General features: G+C 36.0%; 1 protein-coding gene across 1 annotated transcript; it reads right to left on the minus strand.

The window, feature by feature from the left end:
• Nucleotides 1-25861, minus strand: LOC104624647 (SEC14 domain and spectrin repeat-containing protein 1-like). The gene is made up of 8 exons (XM_010292077.1): nt 25782-25861; nt 20564-20672; nt 16951-17041; nt 14784-14897; nt 5476-5589; nt 3226-3320; nt 2750-2805; nt 1-242 (listed from the first exon to the last, which is right to left on the minus strand). Exons 1-8 carry the CDS (start codon nt 25834-25836, stop codon nt 1-3), a joined length of 876 nt encoding a protein of 291 aa, XP_010290379.1. The 5' UTR covers nt 25837-25861.
• Nucleotides 25862-26760: the final 899 nt, after the last annotated feature.

Genomic DNA, 26760 nt, shown 5'->3' on the forward strand with positions numbered 1-26760 from the left:
TCATAGTATTAAAGAATGACTCCAGCTTACCTGCATTACCTTCTGCTGAATCTCCTCTAGTTGCGTGCGCTTGCTACGTTGTCTGCAAACTTCCTGATAGCGGGTGTATTGCTCTCTGAGTGAGTCTAGTAGCTTCATGACCTGTGGCTGAGCAAGTAGTTCATCATCCATTGGAGACCAGGATACCCCTCCATCTGAACCATTGAATCGACGCTGTTGTAACTCAGATAGTAACTCGTGACCTTTAAGAATACATATAACAATGTAGTTAATTTAGATTCAAAAAACAGGCACAAAAATTATTAGTAAGCATGCCTGCTTTTAGACCATCTGGTGGTACCTTTTTGCAACTAATGGCCTTTCATTACATTGGGCACATTTAATGATACCATTTCATGCAGAGCACTGGCTACAGTTTGTGGGGTTGTGTCAGTTATAAAATAGGGTAGAAATCATGTGGTATATTTTAGATATAGAAAAGAGATACTGTGACTAACATCCATATTGACAATAGTATTGATTAATGTAAATAAACAATTGCAAAACACAATCCGGAGCCTGAAACAGCTATAAATATTCTGGTTTACTTCAAAACACTGTGTCGGATCCAAAGCATCTCTCTCAAACAATTCATGTTCTTAGATTAAATGAATGATCTACAAGCACTAACAGATTGAGCATATAATTTCTCTGCTGTTTTTCAGGATTTTTATAGCAAGTACAAAACTTTCATATAAAGTGTGGAGCTGAATACTAAGTATTTTGATCAAATATTTTTTTAAATCATGTTTCTCACCTTTTTCTTTGTGCTCCTAAGCACCATTATCAGGGTACAGAGTCTCTAGAGTGCACCAACTTTCATATATGCAAAAATAATATGTTTTGACTATTTAATCCTCTGTTTAAATTGTTTGAAGGATGTTATTGTTAAGTTGTGGTAAAGTTTTCAGGATGTAAACACCATAATACCAGTAAACAGAGTTCATCAATTTGTTCCCCAAAAGCTCAATGAACAAGTTAACAAATACAACAGCATTTGGTCACTAAAGAAATGTTGGTGTAGAAGTGAAAATCTGCCAATTTCTGCAGGTCTTAAAGTGATAACACGCCAGTTCACTAAAAGGAAAAAAAATACCACTAGAATAGTAATTTTAATACCTCAAGGAAAATGCAGAAATATAGACTCTAAATTCAAGTGGTATTACCTAGACAAACAAAATACCAAAGGCTTTGGAGATTGCAGCAAGCAACTTTAAATCACTCAGCATATATTATTGTGAAATGAACATGTCTTAAGAAATCAAATACATCCTGTCATACTACAGAAACAAACATTTTGGATTTCATCCGTACTATACAGATAGGCACAGATGCAGAGCAAACAGACTTAAAGGCTTTTAGAGGTCATGGTTCTACTGGGATAATTTTGAATTTTTATTGTATGGTTTCAGCAGCAAAGGGTTAACATTTTCAATGTAAAAACATTTTTTTAAACTGGATTCTTACCAAATTCTAAGAACTATATATGTGGATTTGAAGCTTGTGAAAGCAACAGTACTTGTAACTACAGAAAACAGATGCCTTTTTATCCAAAACCTCAGTTTGTTCATATTTACCCTTAAGAGATGTGAAAGTTTAATTGGAGAGAGTTTAACTTTTTATTCTCAAACTTTCAATACAGTGCATCTAACAAAGAGAAAGGTTGCCTCTTAGGAACTCCCATGACTTAATGAAAGTTAAATTTCATCACTCAAAAAAATTCATTGTGCCATAATTAAGAAAACAGAGAAAGCATATAAATTCATGTTCTTGGGAGCCACCTGCTTACACAAAACTGAAGTGTTGTTTTGTCCAAAAATCTTACCTTTAGAGGAGGAGACACAATTAGACTAAAATCTAGAAACAGCATCTACAGACAGTTCATATTCTAAAAACTTCAAAGACCACAGCAAGGAACTATTGTTTCCCCTTTTAACTCGAATAGTATTATCCCATATCTAAAGAAGCTAAAATTTTACACAGAGGGTATGTAAAGCCAGTAGTTCTGTGTGGAAAATATTACATGGGATTCACACATTAGTTTGTAGGAGGCTATAAGGTAAGGATTCTGAGCACTCTGACTGACCACCATCTAACACTATGCATTACTTCCTATTCTAGAAAGGCACCAATCTTTAAGCAAATTTCTAGTCCAAATCAACAGTCTACTACACTTTATTGTCAATAGGAAATTTACCTTAAAAAAAGCGCCCATTTCAATCAAAGAACACCAAATTGTTCAATGCTAAAGGGAGAGTCTAAGCAGCAAAGAGTCAGAAGACTGTATGCTTCACTTTTACAGATGGTCATCTCAGAACTAGGCTGATGCTAATTACCAGAATTGTGTGGGGGAAATGCTGTCTGTATTGTAACCATTTGGTGGCTACTGAGACACATTCATGCTATAAGGCCAACATATTGACATCTAGAAACAATGAATTCTCAAAATTAAATGCATTAATTATGGTAATACTGCAAAGATGTTATCAGGATTATTAAAAACTATATTTAAAAAGACACATTTGGAGTTCTTCCATTTGTTTGTTAACATCACTTTTTTTAACCCAACAAAGATGACATTAATTGATAAGTTTGTTACACTGCGATGATAGCTAAGATAATTATTGTGCCCTCTGTGCTTTCACATGGGACTTAAAAACAAGTAATGTTACTTTATCGACCAACATTATCATTTTTCAACTTACTATACCTGTCTGTAATACCGTCTCAGGATCAACTGATGGAAGGAAGTTCAAATCTACTGATCTTGAATAAAGTAAACAAACACATTATTAATAGTAATAAATTTAATAATTAGAGTAACAAAGTCACTATTAATAATTTGTATTACAGTGGCACTAAAAACTTCAACTAAGACCAGAGCTACCTGATGCTGTTAGGAGACTCTATGTTTCTTCTCACTCAGTAAAGCCCTCACTTTTTCAACTCATTGTATTAAAACAGAAGTGCAGCTGCATTAGCCAAATGAGCAATAGCCAAATGAGCATCCACTACACACACACACTGATGAATTACTGATGAATTGTGTAGTCTACATTATAAACTTTCAGAATTTCTTTACACATTTCAAAATATTTAAGGCATATAATCTTTTTCAATAACATTGGAATTCCAAATTAAATTTTATAATCCAAAAGCATTTACTTCAAAAAGCTGATCACGCACCTCTCTTTTTCTTGAGTTCCTTTATCACTTCCATTGTTAATTAGAGCAAGCTCATCCAGTAAGGATGTTGATTCTTTCGTGAACTTTTCAAATACCTAAATAAGAGGCAGGTTTTAATTTAAGAAAGTAAAATCATATAAGCGGCAGTATTGAAGGCCTCAGTGCAAATTTATCCACTAGTTCTGTTTGTATACCTCAATCTTTATGCAGAGTAATTACCTCCCAACATACAGATGGCAGGGTAGAAAGAGCAGAAAAACCAAAGTTTTGTTCAGGGAGCACTTAAGAGCACCAAGATTCCTTAGGGAGATAGCGAATGTTACACTGAATATAAAGATGGACTGAATTCTGAAATACGGAAAAATTTTGAGATTTCTGCAAAACCTGGAAGTTCTTATGAATATATTTATTCTACATCTTCATTTAAGCCTTTAAATAAATCTTAAGAATAATGCTAGAGAATCAAGGCATGTTACACAAACATCTGACAGCTGACTTGAACGGATCAAAATAATCAACTCTGTGAAGATCCCATCTTTTAATCACTACTAATATGGGCTATATTATAATGAATAACTAAGCTAAACGAAAGTTGTATTATATAGAAATACCCTCATCAGTTTCCTTGAATATAGGGGCTTTTGATCTCAGATAACAAGGCTTGTATAATCAGACACGGGTACATTCAGACAATTCCTCTGTACCTGACTTCTGAGGGTTGTTTTTTTGGGGGATGTTTTTGTTTTTTGACAGAATTGAGCATGATCAGGTGCCGTAAGTGACATGCACAATAACTTTCAGGTCTTTTTGGTGTTAATAAATTATTAATCAATAGCTTGCAGATGAACATTCCTTAATCTATCTAGGACTACTTAAATTTCAGGGAAACCAAAAAGGACATGAAGTGGACAGCTTTTAAGAGTCAATTTATAAAAGAGTAGTTTATAAAATACAAGCTAAATTCAGTTGTTACAAAAGGAAGAAAAAAAATCCATAAACAGCTATAAACTATTTTACAGCTAGTACCTTAAGCAACATTTCTGCTCTCTTGTCTAGTTTCAGAATACAGGAGTTGCAATGGAGGAGGTTCTTCATTAATATACATAACAAATTAAATGACACAGGAGGGGAGGGACAGGACAAAAATTTTCAGTTGTCATCTGAACCAAATATAAAGCAAAAGTCCCAGCTAGAGAAGTACTGCCCTCATGAATTTTATGAATGCAGGATTGAGAAGCCAGATTTGTATATACCAGACAAAAATAAATTACAATGAAAATAATAGATTTCCCTTCCATCCCCTGTGTCCAGGCACACTCAGTCTCAGGCAGAGAAGAAACAAGCTGCCTTGCCCTAATCTATGCACACATAAAGGCCATGCAAAGACCAGTAGAAAAAAGCTGCACAGCAGACGATGCTTGCTCAGCCCTTGGGTCTGAACACACAATTTGCTGAGATACATCAAAAAAGAAACATGGTAGACATGGTTTAAGCCCTCAGATTTCTTGAGGGGGAAGTACTACTGTAAGATTGGCTGCAGAGTATGTTTGAAGGCTTTGGGCAGTTGCAGTTGGGACACACTGGTGTATTCCTTGTCCAGGATCCCACCTGGAGATACTCATTTTAAGAATAAATTGCACAGGAGAGGAACATACTGTTCCACAGAAGATTAAATATTGTTTTAAAAATTCAGTTTAAGTAACTGCAAAACAAGTATCAATGAAGAACAGATTAAAAGCATTCTAGAGTGCTATGCACACCAACAGATGCTTAAGCAATTTGTGTCTATTAACAATTCAGGGATGTATTTGCTCCTAGACATTTACTGCATCTCTCTGTCTACTGGGGAAACTGCACTGACAGAGGCTTAAAACCTGACTCTCAGTCTACAGGAACCAAGGCCAAAGAGGTAACCTCGGAAGATCTGCAGGTCCAAATACTTCCTCCGTTTTGACTTCTCCTATCAGCAGCCAAACAATTTCCCTTTGTAGCAACTATACCATACACTCAGGCTCTTCTAGAGTGAGGATCTACAAAAGAGCTTCGTTAACGAACGTGTTGGTTCAACAAATTGATTATATAAGCTTTCTCATCCCTTGAGCAAATCCAGTGTTGGTTATTGTAAAACTATTCATGCATTTGAGCTGCACTACTACACATATGACAATTTCTATACACTTAGCAGTTCCTACACAAATAAAAATTCATGGCTCAAGAATGGGACATTTGAAAAAAAAAAAAAAAACTAACCAGCCTTTTATTCAACCAGTCCATGTGATCATAGGTGAGAGTTCCTCCAAAATCTTCTGTTAGTTGGCATGGTTCTATGTATCGAGTCAGCTTGTTAGCAGATACTAAAATAACCTGCAACAATAAGAAATGTTGGGTACACCTCTAAGTACTGCTTATTTTCCCTTAAGTATCTGAGAAGTTGTGCTAAGTGTGTCCAGAGGTACTGAATCACAGAAAGATCTGCTCACAGAAAGTGACCCTTGTACTGCTAAATGTTTAAACAAAGTACAGCTGGTTGCAATTAACACAGGCCTAAAACAGACCAGTAATTTTGGTATGCAGTGTATGTATCATGCATAATCCTGCAAGAGCATCATCTGTACCATCAAGTCTATTTACAATAGGAGAAAGAAACATGTTTCTTGGATATCTGTTTTGTTAGTGGTAGCTGATGCTTCTTGATTAAGTCATATACCACGTGATCTACTTTTAGTTAATATAGTAGCAGGATATCATACTGCAAAGCAGTTAGTATTTTTATCACTCTCTTGCAATACTTTCAGTCCCAGAGGTGAGTTTGTGCCGTATAAGTTAAGTGCCTGCGTTTACTGCGCAAATATGCTCAGCAAGAGTTGGATCAACCACACTCTTCCCCCAAGTAGTCAAATTCAAATCTTCATATGCTTAGAAGCCAACGTTATTTGCCCGGGAGACAAATCTAGTTCAACTACTTCAGGAAATAAAGGAGGAGAACACTGCTGGTGAGAAGACTAAACTCTTCCCTTCATTTCTCCATTCTAGAGACTCCTGGCTCAACCTTTATTCATATAAACCCAAAGCAAAAGCTGGCAGCACAGTTTGAATTGATACGTGATATCCTACGCCTGGAATAACTCCTGTGGAAAAAACACCTCTATGTAGGCAGACTTATTGATAATATATATCCAGAAAGAAAAACAAGCACAAATGGAGACAATTTTGAGAACCAGTCAGATTATGCACATGTTCTTGCAGGGGACAAGAATATGCAGAAAGAGCCTTTTACTTCTAGTCCAGCTCCATGTTCCTGCAGACACTGAAAGACAGAAGACCCATCTTAAATGTACAGGTTTTCTCCTTAAAATTACCTCAAGGGTTTTGCCTTTCACTACTTCATTTATTATTATTGAATCCTTAGATCTTTGCTTCCCTTCACACTTGATCCCCCCGCTTCCAACAAGAGTGACAGGTAATACGATGACAGTGGCAGTAGGTTTCAAATATGTCCTGTTTGCTACCGACCAGAGCCCCTATCATCATCAGCTGTACTCAGTTCTTTTTAAAACCTAGAAGAGTGGTAGCAGGTCTCATTGCTCTACTCTGATCAGCAAACTTCCTTTGTACAGTATCGGCCTGCTAAAACATTGTGAGAGCCTTTGCAGATATAACTCAGAACTGTGCTTTGGGAGGAGTGTAAGTGCTGTATTTTTGAATAAAACCAAAACAACTTTAAGAACTGCCAAACAAGAAAAAAAACCCAAAACCAAAACCACCAAAACAAGTACGGCAAAGTCTTGTGCTTCAACTGCAGAATTCCCTTATTTCTCAGAAGTGAGACTACAGTTATTTCTCCTAGTAACATGATTTTGACCCATGCGACAGTGCCACTAACACTCATCTTTCATAGTAAGAGAGCTCTGAATACTGTGTGTACAAAGTTGACCTCTGTGTCATTTGTTGTTTTTTTGCAATTATTTTCATTGATCATCTGCAACAAGATAGAGGCAGATGCCAAGATCAGAGGGGAATTCTGGATATTCTACAGGACATGTAAAAGTGCTCCCCAAAAGTTAAACACATCCGTTTGAACTTTCTTTCTTGAGGGAAGAAATGAAAAAGCTCTCCAGTGCAAATGTCAGAGTCAAACCCAGGTGCTACTGGAAGACAGGATGGTGTAAAATTTCAGCAACAAGGTGTGTGTAATATCACAGCAGCCACACTACTGAATCTGAAAAGGAGCAATTACTTTCCAAAAGAACACAACATAAATGTCCGTTTAAAAACAGAAAAGTTAAACAAGTGAAATCTAAGCACGTGATCTTCTGAGAGAAGTAAATATCTGTATTAATCTTCTTAAGATTGGTATGAATGAGTAATACATTCCAGTTCTGTGATAAATTAAGAAAATCATCTAAACAAATTGGATGGCAATATTCTACATGTATTATCAGAGCAAAAACTTATCTTGCGAAATAGGTATAGAAGGACTGTAAGGTGACTAAATCCTATTTTTAATCTCAGGAGTTAAAAGGTCTTAAAAATCAGATTTAGTTAGAATAATTGGTGTAATCTCTTAGAAAAAATATTTATTATTAACTGACATTTACACAACAGTGTAAACCTAAAAATACACTGAATTTCACAGAACGGAAAAAAGCCAAGCCTGACAAAATAATTTAGGAAAATGAAGAAAATAATTCATTACATACACCTGTCTATACTGTTTATAATTTGTTAGTCTGTTTGTTTTGGTTTTTTACACTTCAAACAACCTAATATCCAACAACTAAAAAGTCTGATCAAGTTCACAATTGTTTGCAAAGAATTCTGACCAGGTGTGCCCAACTACTGAAACACTTACAAGGGCTGAAAGTGCATTATCAACACGTGCCCCAGTTTCTCACTTAAGTAACACTCATGATCACATGGGTGCCAAGTGATACAAGTCATGAGATTATATGCATCTTTAGAAAAAGAAAAATATTCTAAGAATAATTGAATGTGTATATTATACACAGTATTAGCTGTTTGATGTTAAGTAAAAGTGACAGAAATGCAACTAATGGCAAGAACATTTATGCATACAATAATATATATAATATTTAAGTTATCTGCTCCTATTTGTTGCAATGCAATGTAACTGACTACAAATGTAGCTACTCTAGGAATATATTAAGGTATTTACTCAATATGAACAGACTATCACTGCCTCATTTACTAATTTTAATAAACTAGCATCAAGGTATTTAGCGCTTTTTTTCCACTTACTTACTGGACCCTAAGAATCGTTCATTCCTAAGATACTTTTAAAAAAAGAACAGTAATAAAGCATGCTAAAAGCTGATGATACTTTTCTCATCACCGATTGGTAACCTTGGACAAACTCATTCAAACAGGCCTAAGCAGAGGGGGTTTCGTTCATCTCCCAAAAATTCTGCCAAGAAACACTGGGAAGCCCAGATAGCTCTTTCTCTCTCCCAGCCTGGTTGATAGGTATAAAATGCTGAATTTTGATAAAGTCCTTTGGGCTCAATATTAATGCTGTTTTCTCAGAGGATTGATTCTTGATGATTTGTTATGACAGCAGCTTACATATCCAAACAGCTTTGGAAAAACACGGGGAAAGCTTCAATGAACAAGGCAGAGATTTTGCAAGAATAAGTTTGTACTTCAGCCCGTGTGGAAATCCGAACCAAAGAATGCCTACATTCATTTTTCACATTACACTGAAGGTAGATTTTCTACAAAATAAACAGCAATTTTTTTTTTTAATTAAGTGTGAATCCAAATTGTTTTCTAAAGCACCATTAGATTCATCTTCAACATTTGTGTTTTTTGAACATTAGCTGTGCTTACTCTCCAGCAAACTCAGCTGCTGGAAAAACTTAAATACAGCCCTCAACTATTTGCCTAGTGATTTGTCAAGAATAACTATGGCACTTTTAACAGACAAAACATAGCTGCCCATATATCTGGTCTGACAGTGATTCATTGCCACAGAACTCTAAAGCAAAGACTTTCTCTTCCCAAGAAGAATCCTATTGTTTGATGATAAATATTTCAATCTATTTTTTGAAACACTGTTTGATTAAACACTGAGTAGGACAGAGTGTTACTTGTTAATATGGAACACTAATCTATGCAATGATCATTTGCTTTAACATTACACCAAAAAACACAAGTTAAATATTTATCTGGACAGTATCACACAGAAATCTGGCATGCTAGAAACCCAAGAGCATTTAGCAGAATTAGATATATGCTAGACTGTCAACTCTGCTCCAAGTAACTGCCTCCTTCATTCTGAGCACTCATGGTTTTGCCCACTCATTGACCTTCCCCTCCGGGGTCCATGATAATAATTAGCACTGTCTTTTTTCAGTCCTGAAGAAGAAACTAAATAGGCACGCACAACCCACTATTTTCCAACACACCCTTGTTTAGGACCGAATTTCGAACGTGATATAAATGCAGGCTTATGTACTCCAGCTCCACAGGGACAACTCCGGGATCTGGTCCAGATTTTTAAAAGAAAGCACCCATCACCTCTGGTGTTAAAACAGCCGCAAAGACACATGCAGATGAAGAGAGATGCATTTAAATAAACGTAAGTTTGATTAAAAATTGGAGCTTCCATATGCAGTTTTGGGAAAGTCTATGAAAGCTACAAATTTTGGTGCCTCAGTATTAAAACACTGGACTGGAAGATGTGATACAAAAATTAAAGATATCCTACAAAGTGTTATTCATTCTGTCGAGCAATACTCTGCTTATTAGCATTATTCTTAAAAGGTAAATTGGGGATGATTGTGCCACAATTAGCTTACAAATAGAATGCCAAGAGCTAAGATAGAAGGATACATGTAGTAATAATAGTTAATTTCAAAAAACAAGTACAGTATAAAAACCTCTTGTAGTAACACAGTGGGAAGTTCTGCACTACGGTGTGTTTTCAATGGCACCAAAAAAAAAGCACATATAAAAATGGTTTGTGGTGGGCATTTCTGTATTTTGTAACATTAAGGATTGCTATAACCACATAACAGGCATTTAATCATTTTCAGAATAAAGACCATTAGTTTAGAGAAGGTATATACCTACTTAGGTATGTACCACTGACTTAGACAGGAGTTTCTTTACTTGAATTGGGGATTTATATGAAAAAATGTGGTCTAATCACACTGGATTTAGCCTTTTCAGTTTTTTCTTAAACATTCCTACACTTTCAAACAAATTACAAGCTATTTTTCAGCTACATAACATGGAAAAAGACAAGTCAGCTACCTAATATTTCTTTCAGAGCAATTATGATATGCAAGTATATGGACCATAAACAGATTGATATGCAGGAAATTTGCAGAAATATGTGATTTTTAGGTTTCTGTACTACTCTGTATATTGATGACTTGACAGTAGAGTCCTGAGATTTGGAAAAATCTGGAAAGAGCAAATTCTGCTGATACACTATCATAAGAAATTTCTGACACTGTTACTAGAGACTTAGAGTTGTTAGCTGCTACAGTGCAAGTGTGAATCATTTAGGACTACTCAGACTTTGGACTTGAGAACTATCAGGATCCTTTTGCTACATACTCTGATTTTTCCAACTTGTTCACAGAGTAGTTTACCACCTTTTTTTCCTTTCTCTTTCTTTTAAAAACCCTGGATTTCTTACCTCACAATCCTAAGCGAACTTTTAAATTTTGCTCCAAGATTTCCACAAGGATAAGAACAGCAAGCACACTTTCTTCCTCCCTGCTTTCAACAAACTGATTTTCAAAGCACTAATCTAATCTCTAAACCAGGCTCAGAAATTATTTTTCCTCCCAGTCCCTTAAATAATAAATGGCATACACAAAAAAACCCCTACCAGTCCATAGGTAACTTTGCATTGTGTACAAACTTGTACATTTCTTCTACTTTTATGGCACAATTTTCCTCCAGTTATCCTAGTTATCTTCACATGAAAAGCTCACAATCAAATGCAACACAACTACAGCTACTAACAGCGTGATTTGTTTCACATCATCATGTAGATTACGTTGTTAAAAAAGCAAAAAGCAACATCTCCCAACCCTCCAAAACACAGTTAGAAATTTTTATATTCAAACCTCGTTCTTCATTCAATTAAAAACATTAACAGTTTTCAGTATTACAGTGTAACATATGCAACATGTCAGCTGAAAGACACCCTTGGAACAATTAAGACAACTCTCCTGTTATGAAGCATGGGCACAGGACCAGAAAAAACTGCTGCAATGAACACATGAACCGGTTGCTAATAAATATTTTAGGGAGGAATAAAGGTACAGAGGCAAGCTCTGATGGAGGATGAATGGGAATTGACCTGAGACAGGTCCAAAACCAACACTAATACTAACCAGGAATAAGGATATGCGCTTTTACTCAGCTGAATCAGCCCACCTCTTTATACTTATCCACCCAGTAGCCTTTTGATCTCATTCCCACATTTACTTTCAGCACTTTGCAACTCATCACCACCACATCTCACTCTGAAGCAGAGGATCTCTGCCTTTGAACAGAAAGGAAGGCATTGTGATTAATGGCTTCATATGGCAATATTAAGCAAGGTATTAAAAACAGACCAGGTGGCAGGAAATAGGACATAGAGGTGATGCCCCATGAGAAACTGGAAATCAGTCACATAGTACTTACTTCAAATAAAATTAGATTACACTCTCAAGTGAATAAAAAGATATCATACCTTCCTTTAAATTTTTAGATCATATTTATTTCATTGGTGCAAAAGCAATCTTGGATTTTCCTAATAGTTATGCAAATCTAACCCGTGATCCCAAACACAAGTTGGGTGTTGCTTTGTTTTTACTGCCAGTAATAGACAATTATGCAGCTGTAGATATGTGCATGAGTTAGAGGCTTCCAGAGCCTTATCAGTGCTCTGCACTCATACCAGCAATAAAACAAAGACATACTACTGTCTCTAACACAAATATTATTTGGAGCATAGACAAGGTGGGTCATTTTTGCTGAGCCAGTTTGCCTCATCACAATCACGTAAACAGGTAACCAAGAGTTAATGAATGGTGAAAAACAAAGGCTTGCTTAACACCAAGGGCTATTCTTCTTTATCTGGGAAAGCACAAGATTTTTCTATTGTTCTCTCACCTTTCTCTGTCCTTTAATGAAGAATGCCATTAAAGAATATGAGTTATTGCTCAGAAAAAAACCACACCAAAAAAACCCCCAAAAACCCAAGAAAGTGCAAGAAGCAAGGAAAAGCCATGAGCTAGGATTGTATCACACAGTCTCTCTAGAAACATCTATAGCAACTTTATACCACAGATGCTCATTATCCAACTTCAGTTAGATGACAACTGCCCCAAAGCTGATGGTAGTCCCTCGTGCAAGCAAGCAGTCTCACTCTGTTTCAGTGTTCCTAAATCAGGTGGAAGGGAAACTCAAGAGCAAACACCTATCAACCAAAATGAGAATTCAGCAATTACCTATTATTGTCCTCTACTCATACAAACTTCTGATCTGCCCATGCATCAAGCCAAGATACAAGGAGGCATTAGGGAACAAATTGAAGCTTTCCTCCTGCCTAGGAAACAACTGCTGTATTTTAATGCTATGATTATTTTTCCTGTAAAATGATACATCACTGACTACTTTTCTTACAATTGACATATTTTGATATTAAAGATGCATTTCATGCAAACATATACCTCTATTTCCTTCTTCCTAAAACTTCAGAACTATTAATTTAAGGAAATTTTAGATCAAAATTTCAGGTCACCGTTATTACTGCCACTCTCTGGACTCTGGTGTTTAACACATGTCCTAAAAGCATCTGTGTGAGACTGAATATTGCAAACATAAGTCACTTTCTAAACACAAGCTCTTAAATTATCTTTTTGAGTACAGATGGTTGGTTCAGTCTTTCTTAATTCTCATCGTGGATGTGCTCCAAACAATAGGCTAGTTTATATAAAGGTGGACACAACCATACTCATGTTTTTGATGAAAGAAGCTATGACTGAGTTGCTACATGCTGAACTTCAAGATGGAAAAATACTTCGACCACACCACCTTGCCAGTCTCCTCAAGGGATTCAGGCGAAGGGACAGGCAGGCATCTGTGAAACCCAAGACAGTTTAATTGTAATGCAAGTCACAAGATTATCATAGTTGGAACCACTTCCAGCAGCAAAATCTCAGGCACTTCACTACCTTTACTAGTGAATATCTTGCTGGCTGCAGACTTCAAACACACAAGTGGCTGTTCAGAGATTCTTTGGATTGTTCTGCTGAACTTTGGCTACTTTTCAAATCTGTCTTTAAAGAACTACTCAGAAAGAAAATAAGATCTTCATCTGTCATATAAAGAACCTGAACGTAAATGTGCAGGATTTCCTTACTTACAAGGCTCTAAAGCAGAGTACAAAAACAAATGAAGTAACATAATAAAAGGAATCTTAAAGCAGGTTAAAAAAAAAAAACCACGAAACAGGTTTGGTCATTTGATTGACAATAGGAATCTTACCCCTTACCCCCACACTCCTTCAGAGCACTTTCACATGCAGGAACTGTTTTTAAAAATGAAACCACCTATTCCAGGTAAAGTCAGATACAGGACTTGACAATATTCATATGCATTACTGGTATTATATCCGGATGACAGAGTCTTTAGGTTTATATTATTTAGCAGTTACATAACCTTTCAGCTGCCACCTTCCAATTCCCATTTTCCCTGAACTAAGTTTTCTACAGGAATATTCAAGAACGTTATAATCTTACCTTCAGAAAGAATTACACAGCATAGGACAAGGCTGCAAAATGCTTTTCTATTCAATCTCCTTCACAAAAAAGATGCTCTCTAAGAGCGTTGTACAAAACAAGTAGACATTTTAGTATGGTGAGCACTGCAAGCCTCTTGTAGTTCAAACAAGATCAGCTTCAAAAATTATTGGAAAGATTGATGATACACGTAGTTTTTTAAAAATAGGAAAAATTAAAGTTTCCATTAACCTCCCAAAAAGATAAAAGAATGGAACTCCTAATATTAGTGTGTAATCTCTTGTACACACTCTGCCTCACTAGCTGAGAACAGTATCAGCTCATATTCAGCAAACTGAAGTACCTATAACCTTTGCTACTAACAAAGAACTCAAAAAATGAGAAAAGATGCATGCAACAGCAACAAGATGTTCTTCAAAATGGCTACTACTGATTTAGTGACACCATACAACATGTATCTCTACAGTTTATTACAGAAGTCATGAAAAAAATTCACACTAAACCCTGTACAACAGTTTCTTACTTAAAACATCCACAATATATATCTCAAACAGCTTTATCCTCTTGCTGAGCCGAGAATTAAATGCCACACATTTGTAATTTGAGACCTACTTAATTTAATATTCCTATTAAAGGAGGAAAAAGTTAAAAGGCCACAGTTTATTAAGGACATCCACAAAGCATCTGGAATATAACTATTAACAGAAACATTGATTTTAATCCAATTATTCTAGAAATAAAATACCAGAAATGTCATTTTTGACTGAAGTGGACAAAAGTTCTACATACCTCAAAGCCCAGTCTGTCTTTCTCTTTCCAAAAACAGAAATGCGTAACCTTCTTATCCCAAAATTCATCTGGCTTTACTACACAAACAAGTGACACCTCAGCTGGAACAACATTCTGCAAAACAAATGAAGAAAATATTCAAGATTAAACCTTCATTTACCACAGAACTGAATTCCACTTACATGTCATCATCTATTCAAGAACTTAAAATTTACAGACAGAATAAGTCTGCTGCATCTATATCACGTTGGCTCCATCCTGCTTTGTAGTAGAGTGCATTAAATTTCGTAACAAAATTGTGTCAGAACTGAAAAGAAAATCTAACCTCTTTACTTTACTTTAGCCCTGAGGCCTAACCATTAGTCCATGCTACATCAGTACAGAAAAGCATGAATTATTGGCTTTTATATTATATTATAATATATAATATATTATTATAGACTTAATTTTACTTATAGCATTTCTTAAAAAAAAAGTTAAGGACAAAGCTCTCCAACAATGTCATTTGTTACGTAGAATAAAACAGTAATCAAAGTTAGAAGAGAGTTGTATATTTTGTTATTAAATCACATCACTGTTATATCCTATACTTCTCTAGTACCTATTGCTTAGACTAGCATGAAAGGGCTTAATATTAACACTTCATCCTATTAATTCATAAAACTATTACCAGGAAAATATTCCTCAGACTAAACCAGTAATTTCATCTACCAAGTTGATTTTATGTTGTGACATTGAATGTAGATCAAGGAACAGAGACTCTTGATTACTCCCAAGTCAACTATAGCAATAAGCAACAGTTAGATAATCACAGCACTGATAAAGGCAACACAATCCATGGGATTTCTCTTCAAATACCTCTTTTTATTTATAAAAATATAATTCTGAAAAAGTTAAGTACATCCAACTCAGAAATCATAGCATGGACAAAAACAGGTATTTCATTCTCACACCATTTTAATGAATATGCAAAAACTATTTAGAAAGTAGACAATTTTAACATGGAAGCATCTGTTTGATGACCAACCAGCACCTTTGAGAACTACATGTTGTCCAAGCAGAGAGAATCTCAAGTGCTCTGACCAAGTGATTAGTTTACATAGGAAAATCATCTTTATTGCTTCCTTCTCAAATTAAAGATACAGATGTACAGCTTATGTTTCTGCAGGCTTCTGAGCATGGGCAAATAGCTACCTTCCCCACTAGCTTAAGTTCCCACTAAACGTCACAACTGCACATTAGCTGAAGTGAAAGCTCGGTCAAGATCATCATCAGAACGTAGTGGAGCCAATCACTATAACTCTAGTAATAGAAATGCCACCTTAGTCAAAGAATAGGTGAAGACACCTTCAAACAGACTTAAAAACCCAGGAGCGGCTGTGAGACAGCAGGACAATAAAACGCAATTATTTGTATTTGACACACTTTCTGAGGGTTCATCTATGTCTGAGAGGAAAACTGCTCTGATAAAGAGAAGTCATCTGTGTAGTAAGAAAGGCAGTAGTCCAAGTTCTCGAATCTATCTGGAGTACTCTATCTTGCATCTTCTTCGACCACCAAGAAAGAAAACAACCTACGCTGTTTAGCAGAAATAAGACTTTATTGTAACCCCACAGTTCTGAAAAGCTAAAATAATAAATTGTTATGAACTTCTTTAATTGGTAATTGGCCCTTTTTTTTTTCTTCTCCTACTTTGTACAGCATCCAGAATATAACTTGTAATTGGGACTATTATACACAACAAAATCAACTATAGCCAATTCCAATGGAAACCAAGTAGTACTGCAATACTGCATCAGAACCTGCTCAGCTGCACTACCGGTGTGAACTGTTGCCCTGCAGACATCCCTGCTACTCACAGTTGATGATGCCAGGAATATATTTCTGTATTTTTTTTTTTAAATAAAACTCTGTTTTAGGAAGAGGTCTACAACTGTGTGTCTCAGCATGTAATGAATTTGTCCCTCACTTGAGTGAGGTGTATCATCCACTTTTCAGATTGTTTCTTCCTGCACAGAACTCTGTCACAGAACCACATTTTGTGATTTTAAAAGGCCATAAATTGTCAATTTCTCAATAAAGAAATTATTGTCTCTAACACCACAGCTATTGCCTTTACATCTATAAAACTAATCAGTCAACTATGAACATATAAAAATTCATTTACCTGTAGCATCAACACAACTGTCTTTACCACGTTCCATTGAGATTTTCTGCCATCCACTATCACAGTAAATCCTCTAGCTTTACACTTCTCACTAAAAGAAGAAAAACACTTAAAAAATAAAATTCAGGAACAAGTGTCATGTCAATGACTTTGGATTTTAACTCTACCAAAAAGTAAAATGAAACATGATTTTACTTATAAAAATACTGTCTTACAAGCCTTAAGTTTACACATTGAGTAAGAATTTCAAATTTTAATGCTCAAGCATATTAACAGCTATTCCAAATTACAATTTTTCAGTAACACTGAAGTGTATTTCATAATACATGCATTTATTTAAACTTTAGCAACTCTGAAAAAGTTTCATAACCATAAACTTCACAAAAAAAAAAAGGATAGGCTGATTTACAGTTTCTTAACACAAAGTGATGTCAGTTTTGACAAGGTTACTTGTGAATTGGCACAAATTTGAGGATATAGCTACACATCACTTGATGCATGTCCAAGCAGGAAGCCATCTAAACATGCTTACATTTTTTTCCTGAACAAACACACTAGAAATTGCAGTGCGCAAAAAGCCTTTACAGGGACAGGGACTTTGCATATGGATCTACAAGAAAGTATTTTAGACTGGCATAATCGCTCTTTCTTCTAATGAGGTTTGAGTCTGTGTATGCTGCAAAAAACCTGCTGAAAAGTTAGCTGCAAAGCCAAAAATTCAAAAGGTACTTCTGCTGACGTACCAAATGGGAGCAAACAGTGAACACTTTCCTCACTCCGTGCATTCCCAGAGACCTTTCCAGCTCATTTCTACCTGAAGCTGGCAACAAGGTGCTCACAACAACAGCTGGGCAGTCTTCAATGTGGCAGCAACTTCTGGATATCACCAACAGTTGGTAAGCATTACCTTCTCACACTAGCACAGCAGCCAGAAGAGGACATGGAAGCGAGCTCATAATTTTAGCATTACTTACCAGATTAGATATCATGTCTCAGGTTGAAATTTTTGTGTCTGGCATAGTTATAAGTAGCTAAAACCCATGACATTTACATGAGGTAGAAAAGCATTGTGTAAACCTTAGCACCCAAATCCACAATTACAAGACAAAGCTGTTTCTGTGATCTCCTTAGCTTACAAAAAACCAAAGAAACCTGCATGTAAGAGTAAGCATTACGTTTCACACCAAGAAATTTAACTGTCATTTCACATTTAAGCTGAACTTCATCAGGTAGGGCTGGAAGACAATTTATCTTGGAATTTTAAAAAAGGGAAAAAAGACAACTTACTAGTCTACTTAGGAAAAAATTACAAAGTTGGCTGCCAATCCATACATACTTTTGGATGTTCCTTTCACAAAGGAACCTCTAAGATCACACACATGATTTTTCTGCAAGCACTCTGAACATTCAGGCCTTATGCATGCAATGTTTAATCAGAATGAACTCAAATGGCACATTACCACTACTTTTAAGAATATGAATAGTGTTACTATAGCATCTTGAGTCACGGCTTCTGTAGGCTCACTGGAATCTAGCACTATCAGCATCTGCTCTTCTCTACTGCTAAACCTATTAAAAACCAAAACACTCAAACAACCAAATTGAAAAGTAAGCTACCACTTCTGAAAAATTCAGCCAACACAAACACAAATGTTTCTATAAAAGTTAAAATTAAAAAAATCCACCACACACATGGCAATTTGAGCCACAATACAGAGAACACAACATAGGAAGCAAACTTTAGTATGCACAGGCAATAGCATAATATTGCTACTTTTATTTTCCTTGGATTCTGACAAGCCCTCTTCAGAATCCAAGAATTTTAAATAGCGTCAAAGAAAGGCATAACAGTACACTTAACCACTAAAAATAAGTTGTCTGATGTTTTAGGAAAGCTTCAGACACAGATATTCCCCCACATACACCCCAAAGAAATCTTACCCAAGATACAATAAACAGTCATGCCTCTCAAATTTTGGACACAGCTATCCATCAATGCTAGAACGCATATTTCCATACTGTTATAGTTACAACATATGTCATGCACAACTGAATTAGAAGTTAAACATATTAGGTTACCTTACACATAGAACTTGGGGGAAAAAGTAACACTAATGTTTCTTGGACAGCTATCTGGGTTTGGGACAACATGCCTCCCCACACCCCTCCATTTTTCAAACACTGTTCAGCAAGTCTTTCTAGAACAAAAAAGGCAAGCCTTATGCCAAAAAGTTTGCATTTCCCACTAAAAAGCAACATGCAAACAAAAACGACAATGATTTTTCCACACTCCCACCATAAAAGAGAGTTCATTTTTTCCACAACTGACAAACAGAACATTAGATGTGGGAACATTGAACTTTACTTTCCAACAGATTTCCCAGTTTGTACGGAGTACAATGAGTACTTTGGTTAAATTTTCAGACAGTTATTTTTACATTAATATATGTAAACATATACACCAGGATGAGACTGTGGAATAATTAATGCTTGCTAGAAGAACAATGCCTGCATCTGTTCCACAAATACAGCCAAGTCCTTAAGTCAATGAGATGACTTGCATGGATGACCGTTTGGGATTTTCATCACTTTACAAAAGACAACAAGCTGTTTGAAAACCCCTAAAACTTCCACGACTAAAGTGTTGTGCAATATACTCATATACCTATTGACGTTTTACTTGTAAGCAATCTGAATTTATTCTTTGCTTCTCCCTCCTCAATCAGAATTTTTTTAAACAGTCTTAACTACAAAAAAAATTGGATCATTAATTATGTTTTAAAAACATTTATAGGTTGTAATAAGTACACTAAACAGTCTTTAGTTATACCATTGTTCCTCTGTTTCCAGAAGAGGAATTTAAAGGGATACAAAGTAAGCATTTATTTGAGAGCCTTTTTTTCTTTTTAGCTCAGTGGCACTAGAGAACAAAACAAAGCTACGATAAAGATTGATCTCTGGATCTTCAGAAGAAAATGCAGTCAACCAAGCTAGGACCAAGTACTGTCACTATAAGCTTGCAGGGTTACATGCACAGAACTTAATCAACAATGATTTTACAGCAAGGTCTGGATGTCAGGATACTCAAGTCACTCAGCAGACTTAAGCAGTATCTTAACGTTAAACATTTAAATTGCTCATTAACTTCAGTAAGACTTCATATGTTTTTAAACTCACTGCACACTTAAGCACTACAAGCAACAAAGGTTAGGCACATAGCAAAGAAAGAAAGAGAAGGAAGCTTTTTTACTACTTTGGGCAACACTACCTGTGCAAGCTTAGGAGTTTCATTAGAATGGCTTATTAATTTACATAGTAATTTAAGTGCATTGTCATTAAAAAGAAATTACCAAAGATATCCCAAGAAACGAGTGAGGAAATACATAAGACAAAAAAACCAAAGCCAGATATACAGAATAAAAGCACATATGCAAGCCTTAGTAGATATCCCTTACTTTATTGGGATGTATGTTTCTAACTCAGACAGTTATCACATTTTAAACAAACATATATGTAAAATTCATTGGGTATTGAAAAGCAAATAAAAACAATAAAAAGATCCCTTCCACGACTGAAAAAGAAGGCAGCCTGAACAGAATGCCTTTGAAATCACCTTGGGATACTTAGAAGGTAGTCTAGTGTGACACTCAGCTCGTCCATACTTGTCTGTTCAAGGCATAATGGAATGGTCAGGATGAGGCCACTTCTTCTGTCTTTCCCTCCTATTTCAGGGGGAAAGAATGATTAGAACTGTAGTATGATGGCTTTAAGGTAAAAGAAATACTTTGTAGTTATGTGGTCTCAAAATACATCACAAAAGTAATCTTTAAAGTTGCTGTGAAAATCACAACTGACATTTCACCTCTCAGTTGTGAGGATTCATTCACCACATTAATATTTAAGGTATCACCAAGGCTTCAGAGCATAGACCACACCTGTAGCTATCGTAGTCTTTCATCTAAGTACTTTCAACATAAACAACACAAATCAAGTTTTCCAGATGCATTATTTTTACATATCTAGATTACAATGTTAAAAAGTATCTCCTAGACATTCTACCCTACCAGCGTGTGAGAAACCTGGTAAGCTTCCAAGGTGAGTATGCATCCAGCAGCTCCAACCAGAACACACCACTTCCTAGAACCATTGACCATGCAAAGGAGCGTCTTGTACCACACAGGCTGCCCATGGCACCTACTCTAAACTGGTAGTTCAGTCAAACACGTTAAGATTTCCAGACCTACTTACAAACACATAACAGTCACCTCACAATCAAGATAAATATTTCCAACTAGTTGCTTTAATGTTCATATGCATTTTCAAACCCTTCTAGTACAAGTTACACAAACAGCATCAGCAACAAAAATATTGAAAGAGCTGGCCTCACATTTATACGTCCGTTACAAGATCCAGTAAGATCAAGTGTTAGGTGACACTGATGTGCCGCATTTAAGTAGACTGTTCTACAACTGTGGTTTGGGCTGGTTTTGACTACAGGCTCTCAAGAAGGTCTCTGGAAAGGCACAGTTTAACAAAAAAAAAAATCTTTAAAAAAAGCTTAAGTTTTCTCTTCTGGTCTTTCTTCTAAAAGGTTGACTTTTGAGTTACACAAGTATGAAGCAGTTTTCAAAATGGATTTGGACTAGGTCCTTACTCATAGCTTAAATTGGAATTGAAGACAAATCCACTGAATACAAGAAGATTGCATGAAAAATAAACACTGGCACAGCTCCCTGAAAGAGTCAATCGGCAAGTGCTGTAGGGTGGGGGAAGTCAGGTATGCAGCTGACTCTGGTTATCACCACATCTCCAAGTACAGGGGCACCACAGCGATCTTTCGAAGGCAGAATGCCTTGAGACCAAAACATTTGCCCTAAATGGCTGTTAACTCATTCAGAGGATAAAGCAAAAGTGGAAAAAGTAGCTGTGACACATCTTTCCACTTAATTCGGAGCAACTCATCTAGTTCATGTATTTACCATTTTGAGCAAGCCAACTTAGCTACTTTTTTTTTCCCCTCTCTGCCCTTGAATCTTTTAATGTCCATAACCAGCAAAAAGAAGAGGAATCTTAATCTCAAAACCCAATCAAATATTTTGGGGGGTTTTTTTGGTAGGGGAAACAGGAGGGGAAGTCTGAGAAGTGGGGAAGGGAATTTGCACATGAAGGGAAGAACATTAATGAATCCAAACATACTCCAGAAGGATACGGTGCTTGAGTGTATAGCTTATTAAGCCACAACTTCAGTCGTCTTAATGTTTGGGGGTGGTTTTTTCAATCCTTGAGTATTTTTTTTTTTTTTAAACTAAGGCTGAAAGCCTTTTCAATTTTATTCAGTACTATTTTTTAGAATAAGTTTTAACATATTAGCTATTCTATTAAAAAAAGAGCCATTTAAGTACATGTAGGAGGCAGTTACTAAACCATTTTCTCCACAGTTTAGAAGAACTGTACAAAGATAATCTCAGCTTTATTTGGGCCGAAAAAGAAGCAAAGTAGATTTCCATAACCTGAGAAAGAACACCTTTATTCTCAATTTAAGTGTGTTATTCACATGGGTAAAGCCATTAAATCACGCTTTTGCTTCATAAAGTTACTTAACATCGCTAGAACTGAAGTTCTATGTAATCAGTAGGAACTTTTTACAGAATAGTAACAGCTGTGCAGAAATAAGACAAAGTGCATGAGCCCAACACAGTAATGCTCGCAGAGGCATACATTGACATAATTTGGTAAGAATTCCCCCCATCCATTAGAGATGCCAGCAGGATAATAAAAAAAAAACACGCTGTTTGTTTACACAACACATGTTGGCATCTTAATTGCAGTAAGTTTTTTCCTTGTTTCCAAAGCTATGCGACCTCCCCAAAGAGTATTAAAGATCTACCGATACACTCATAAAGGACCTATGGCTTTAAGTGGTCCATTGCAATAGTTGTGTCAGCCTCCCTTTCTCTTTTTTTAGGGAAGAATTGTTGCTGGAAAACACCAATGCACTTTTTAATAGCTATATTTCTAAACAGAAGAATTGAAGAGTGGTGCTATATGAGAAAGGACAAATTATAGATCCTTCCTGCAGAGACTAAGAGGGAGTCACAGTTTAAAGCAACAGTTACTTACAGATTGTCTACCATTCCCTGTTTCTGAATGTCAGAAAGCCTGAAAATTGGAGTGAGGAAGCAAGAGAAAAAAGGAAGGAAAAACACCTCAATGCTTTAAAAACTGGACATTTGTTCTCATCTGTACACTTGGAGTGAAAAAATAATTTCTCCCTACTTGCTACACTGCTTAGTGAGTGCACATTAAATCCAAAAAATACGAAAATGGCAAGTTTGCGGATGTACAAAAATACTTCAGAAGCCATACTGATTCAACGGTAGCTTGTTAGCTACCATCTCTCAACACGACTAAAACATTAAAATAAGAAAGCCATTCCTTAAGTGTTCACGCATCGTTTGGTCTTTCCTTATGCACAAGGAAATCCTCAGAGACGGGAGGGTAGCAGTTTTTAGGAATATCGAAAACAAATTCATTGAAAACAAAATTTGCAACAGCCAAGTTCAATAATGGGTTACACGTTATAAAATGGAAGAACTATGAAAAACTACTGGAGCAGAGAAGCAAGAAAACACTGCCACAAGTATCAACGAAGATTAAACACACAGACTAGACAGAAGTTTGTGATCCAACTGAGTGAGCCTGTGATAGGAAAAGTAAGAATACAAGAGGTTATGAATGTATTTCTACAGGGAACAGTAGAAGGTTTGCCTCGAACCAACTTCCAGGGTCCAAAACTGCATGAGCCATGGCAGCAGCTCAGAACTGTACTGGATAATGTATTCTAAGAATGGTATCTGATGCTCCCTCTCCCCCTCTACCCATGAACTCATGAGTGAAGCATTAAAGTTATTCATTTTAATTAATATATACATTGCTGGGGAAGGAAAGGTTTGCAGAAAAACATGTATTCTTCTTGCATTTATAGCAAGGTAGTCTTACCATAGCTGATTCATAACTGGAAGAGACTAGTTTTATTGAAAGTTACTTCTGGGTTCATGAGACAAACACCAACCCCCAGAGAAGTCACTAACTATTAATAGTAGTTCATGTTTTGTTTACACAAACTTTAAAGACTCAAGTGTTAAACAGAGTTTAACTAATGAAAGTTTAGAACTGGTACTTGAAGCCCTTTCACGCAACTAGACACAGAATCTTTTTTAGCATCACAAAAAAGATACTTTTAATTCATTTTGCACCAAAGTCATGGTTCCGGTTTTTTGCCAGGTCAGCAGCTTGCCTTTTTTCCCCCCCTGATATTTATAATGTCCTACCAACATGGAAGCTACACAGCCATGGATGCCAAATTTGAGGAGACACTGCTCCATTAGAAACCACTCTGTTTTGCTTCCAGAAAAAGAAGGCAAGGCCAACATTGTTTGTACCAATTTAACTCAAAAATGACAAGAGACTTCAACACATAAACACTGGAGAACGTTTTCCTAAAATATGATTTTCTGAGTATTTGCTTTTAATCATTAATATGTTTTATTTATGAAACTATATGGAACAAAATTGCTTTAAAGAGACGTGATGAATTGATTTCACTGCCAGGTTCCTTTACTTACACTGAAGAACACTTAAAAGAATTGCTGCATGAATCTTTACCATTCCTTAAATTAAAGGATCAATTAATACTACACAATTCCCAAAAGGTCAAACCTACTTAGAAGTATGTAGGTTCAAAAAGGTTCCTAGCATTTAAACTGCCACTCAATAAATTACGTCCCACTAAGGACATCTATATTTCGAAATGGATCAGGCAGCTTTAACAGCAAACTGAAAATGGACTCTAGTTAAAGAACTTCCCCTTGTGGTATAATGCTGAACCAACATACTATGCATCTGCTGTTACTGCGGAAGAAATTGCCCACTGTCCCAGTCTTTAATGTAAGCGGAGTTTTGGGTTTTGTTTGGTTTTTAAACAGGAATTGTTTGATTTGCAGTTGCTGGGGACAGCAGTCAAATTCAAAGCAAAACAAATTCTATTAACAAAAGGCACAGATTTCACTTCAAGTAACTGGAGCAGGCTAGACTACCTAAAATAAACTACACCAGAAGAGTATTTATTTATGGGAACACTTGTCAATTTGTGAAACTGAGAAGTGTTCTGCAAGTTCTCTACCTACCCTAGAGACAGTCAAACACCAAGAACTAACACATCTACCTATGACAGCAGTGACTTCAGCAAGAGAATGTCACTTATCATTTGAAGTATTCCCTTTTGTTTTTCTCCAATATTGGGAGGAGAGAAAGTTACCTTCAACCCAAGATTCAGGAAGTTTTAATAAATACAATGATAATTCCAGCCTTGCCTGAATTAACTGCTTGGCAATAATCAAAATGTTGCAGTGCATGGCTAATTCCGCCTCCATCCATTCCCATATTGGAGAAAAGACAGGGGTGAAAAGGAAAGAAAAATTTTCTACAGAAAGTCCTGAAAATATTCACTCTATTTCTAAAACCACTTTAAGAAACCCAGAAGGTATTATTCTTGGATGTCTGCTAAATCACCATTCTTTTATATATGAACTGAAACTTCATGGCATCAACTTTGTGGGTTGAGTTATAGGCTACAGCAAAAACAAGTGCTAAATGCCAACAGCAATAGCTTGGCTACTAGCTTAAAAGTTTCAGAGATCTTTTTGAAATATGACAAAGTGCTAACCAACAATATATTTCTGTTAAATACATCCAGCAAATACAAGTAACCACCTAAAAATCCCATCCAAATTATGCAGGGAGGAACCAACTGAGGAAAACAGAAACTGTACCTGAAAGAAAAGCCAATTTTTTCTTCAGAATGGGTAATATTACTGAAGCTTCCATTCTACTTCAGATAATTTTCACAGCTCTGAAACACAAGAAGTTAAAGTTATCAAGCATGGGAAATCAATTACAACATTTCACTAGAATGAGCACTGGCCAAAATACTTTTGTACTCTTCTGAAGGAAGCACAGAAGCCTGTAACCAAAAGCCAAAGTATTGTAAAAAAAAAAAAAAAAAAGAGAGAGAGAAGAAAAAAACATTATCCTATGCATTTTTCCATGTAAATCTTCAAAGATTTATTCCCCCTCACCTTAAAAAAAAAAAAAAATCAAAGCAGAATCTCAACCAAGGACCCAGACATTTTATATAAAAAAGTCCTATTTCCCAACCCCATTAAATTACAGTTATTTTCCAGGTAGATCATCTGGTTGCTCAGTCATTCAGATGTAAAATAAGTGTAAATAAAATTGCACTTTTGTATAATCTGTGTCATATTATCAGGAATATAATAATTATTTAAATACATTATGCTGCATTTATGTCAGGACACTGCCGTTACTCTGACATTAGTAGGTCTTCAATTAAAGGAAAACATCCAACAGTCAGAATAAGCGTCTAACCTATAGCTGGAAATGCTTCTGCTCCTTTTGTCTACAAATCCCTTCTTACCCTCATCACATTTTTATTACATTATGAACTGCAATTCACTATGACTAAGCTTCTGCCTTTCACTGACAAATCAACAGCATGCTTGAACTGCAGCCTCCTCTTCCAGGCTACACAAACTAGCAACCAGCAATCTGCTTGTAAGTCGTTCTGCATTCATACTTGCACAAATCAATTCATATAATAAAAGAAAAAATTCTGCACAGAAATACACAACGCAAGATATGCACCAGTATCAACTCAAAATAAAACACAGATCAAACTTTTTTTTTCCCTTTAATTCCAGGCAGGAGGCACAAGGCTTCAGACTGCATGCA

The sequence above is a fragment of the Phaethon lepturus genome, unplaced genomic scaffold (assembly GCF_000687285.1).
Source record: "Phaethon lepturus isolate BGI_N335 unplaced genomic scaffold, ASM68728v1 scaffold548, whole genome shotgun sequence".
Lineage (NCBI taxonomy): Eukaryota > Metazoa > Chordata > Aves > Phaethontiformes > Phaethontidae > Phaethon > Phaethon lepturus.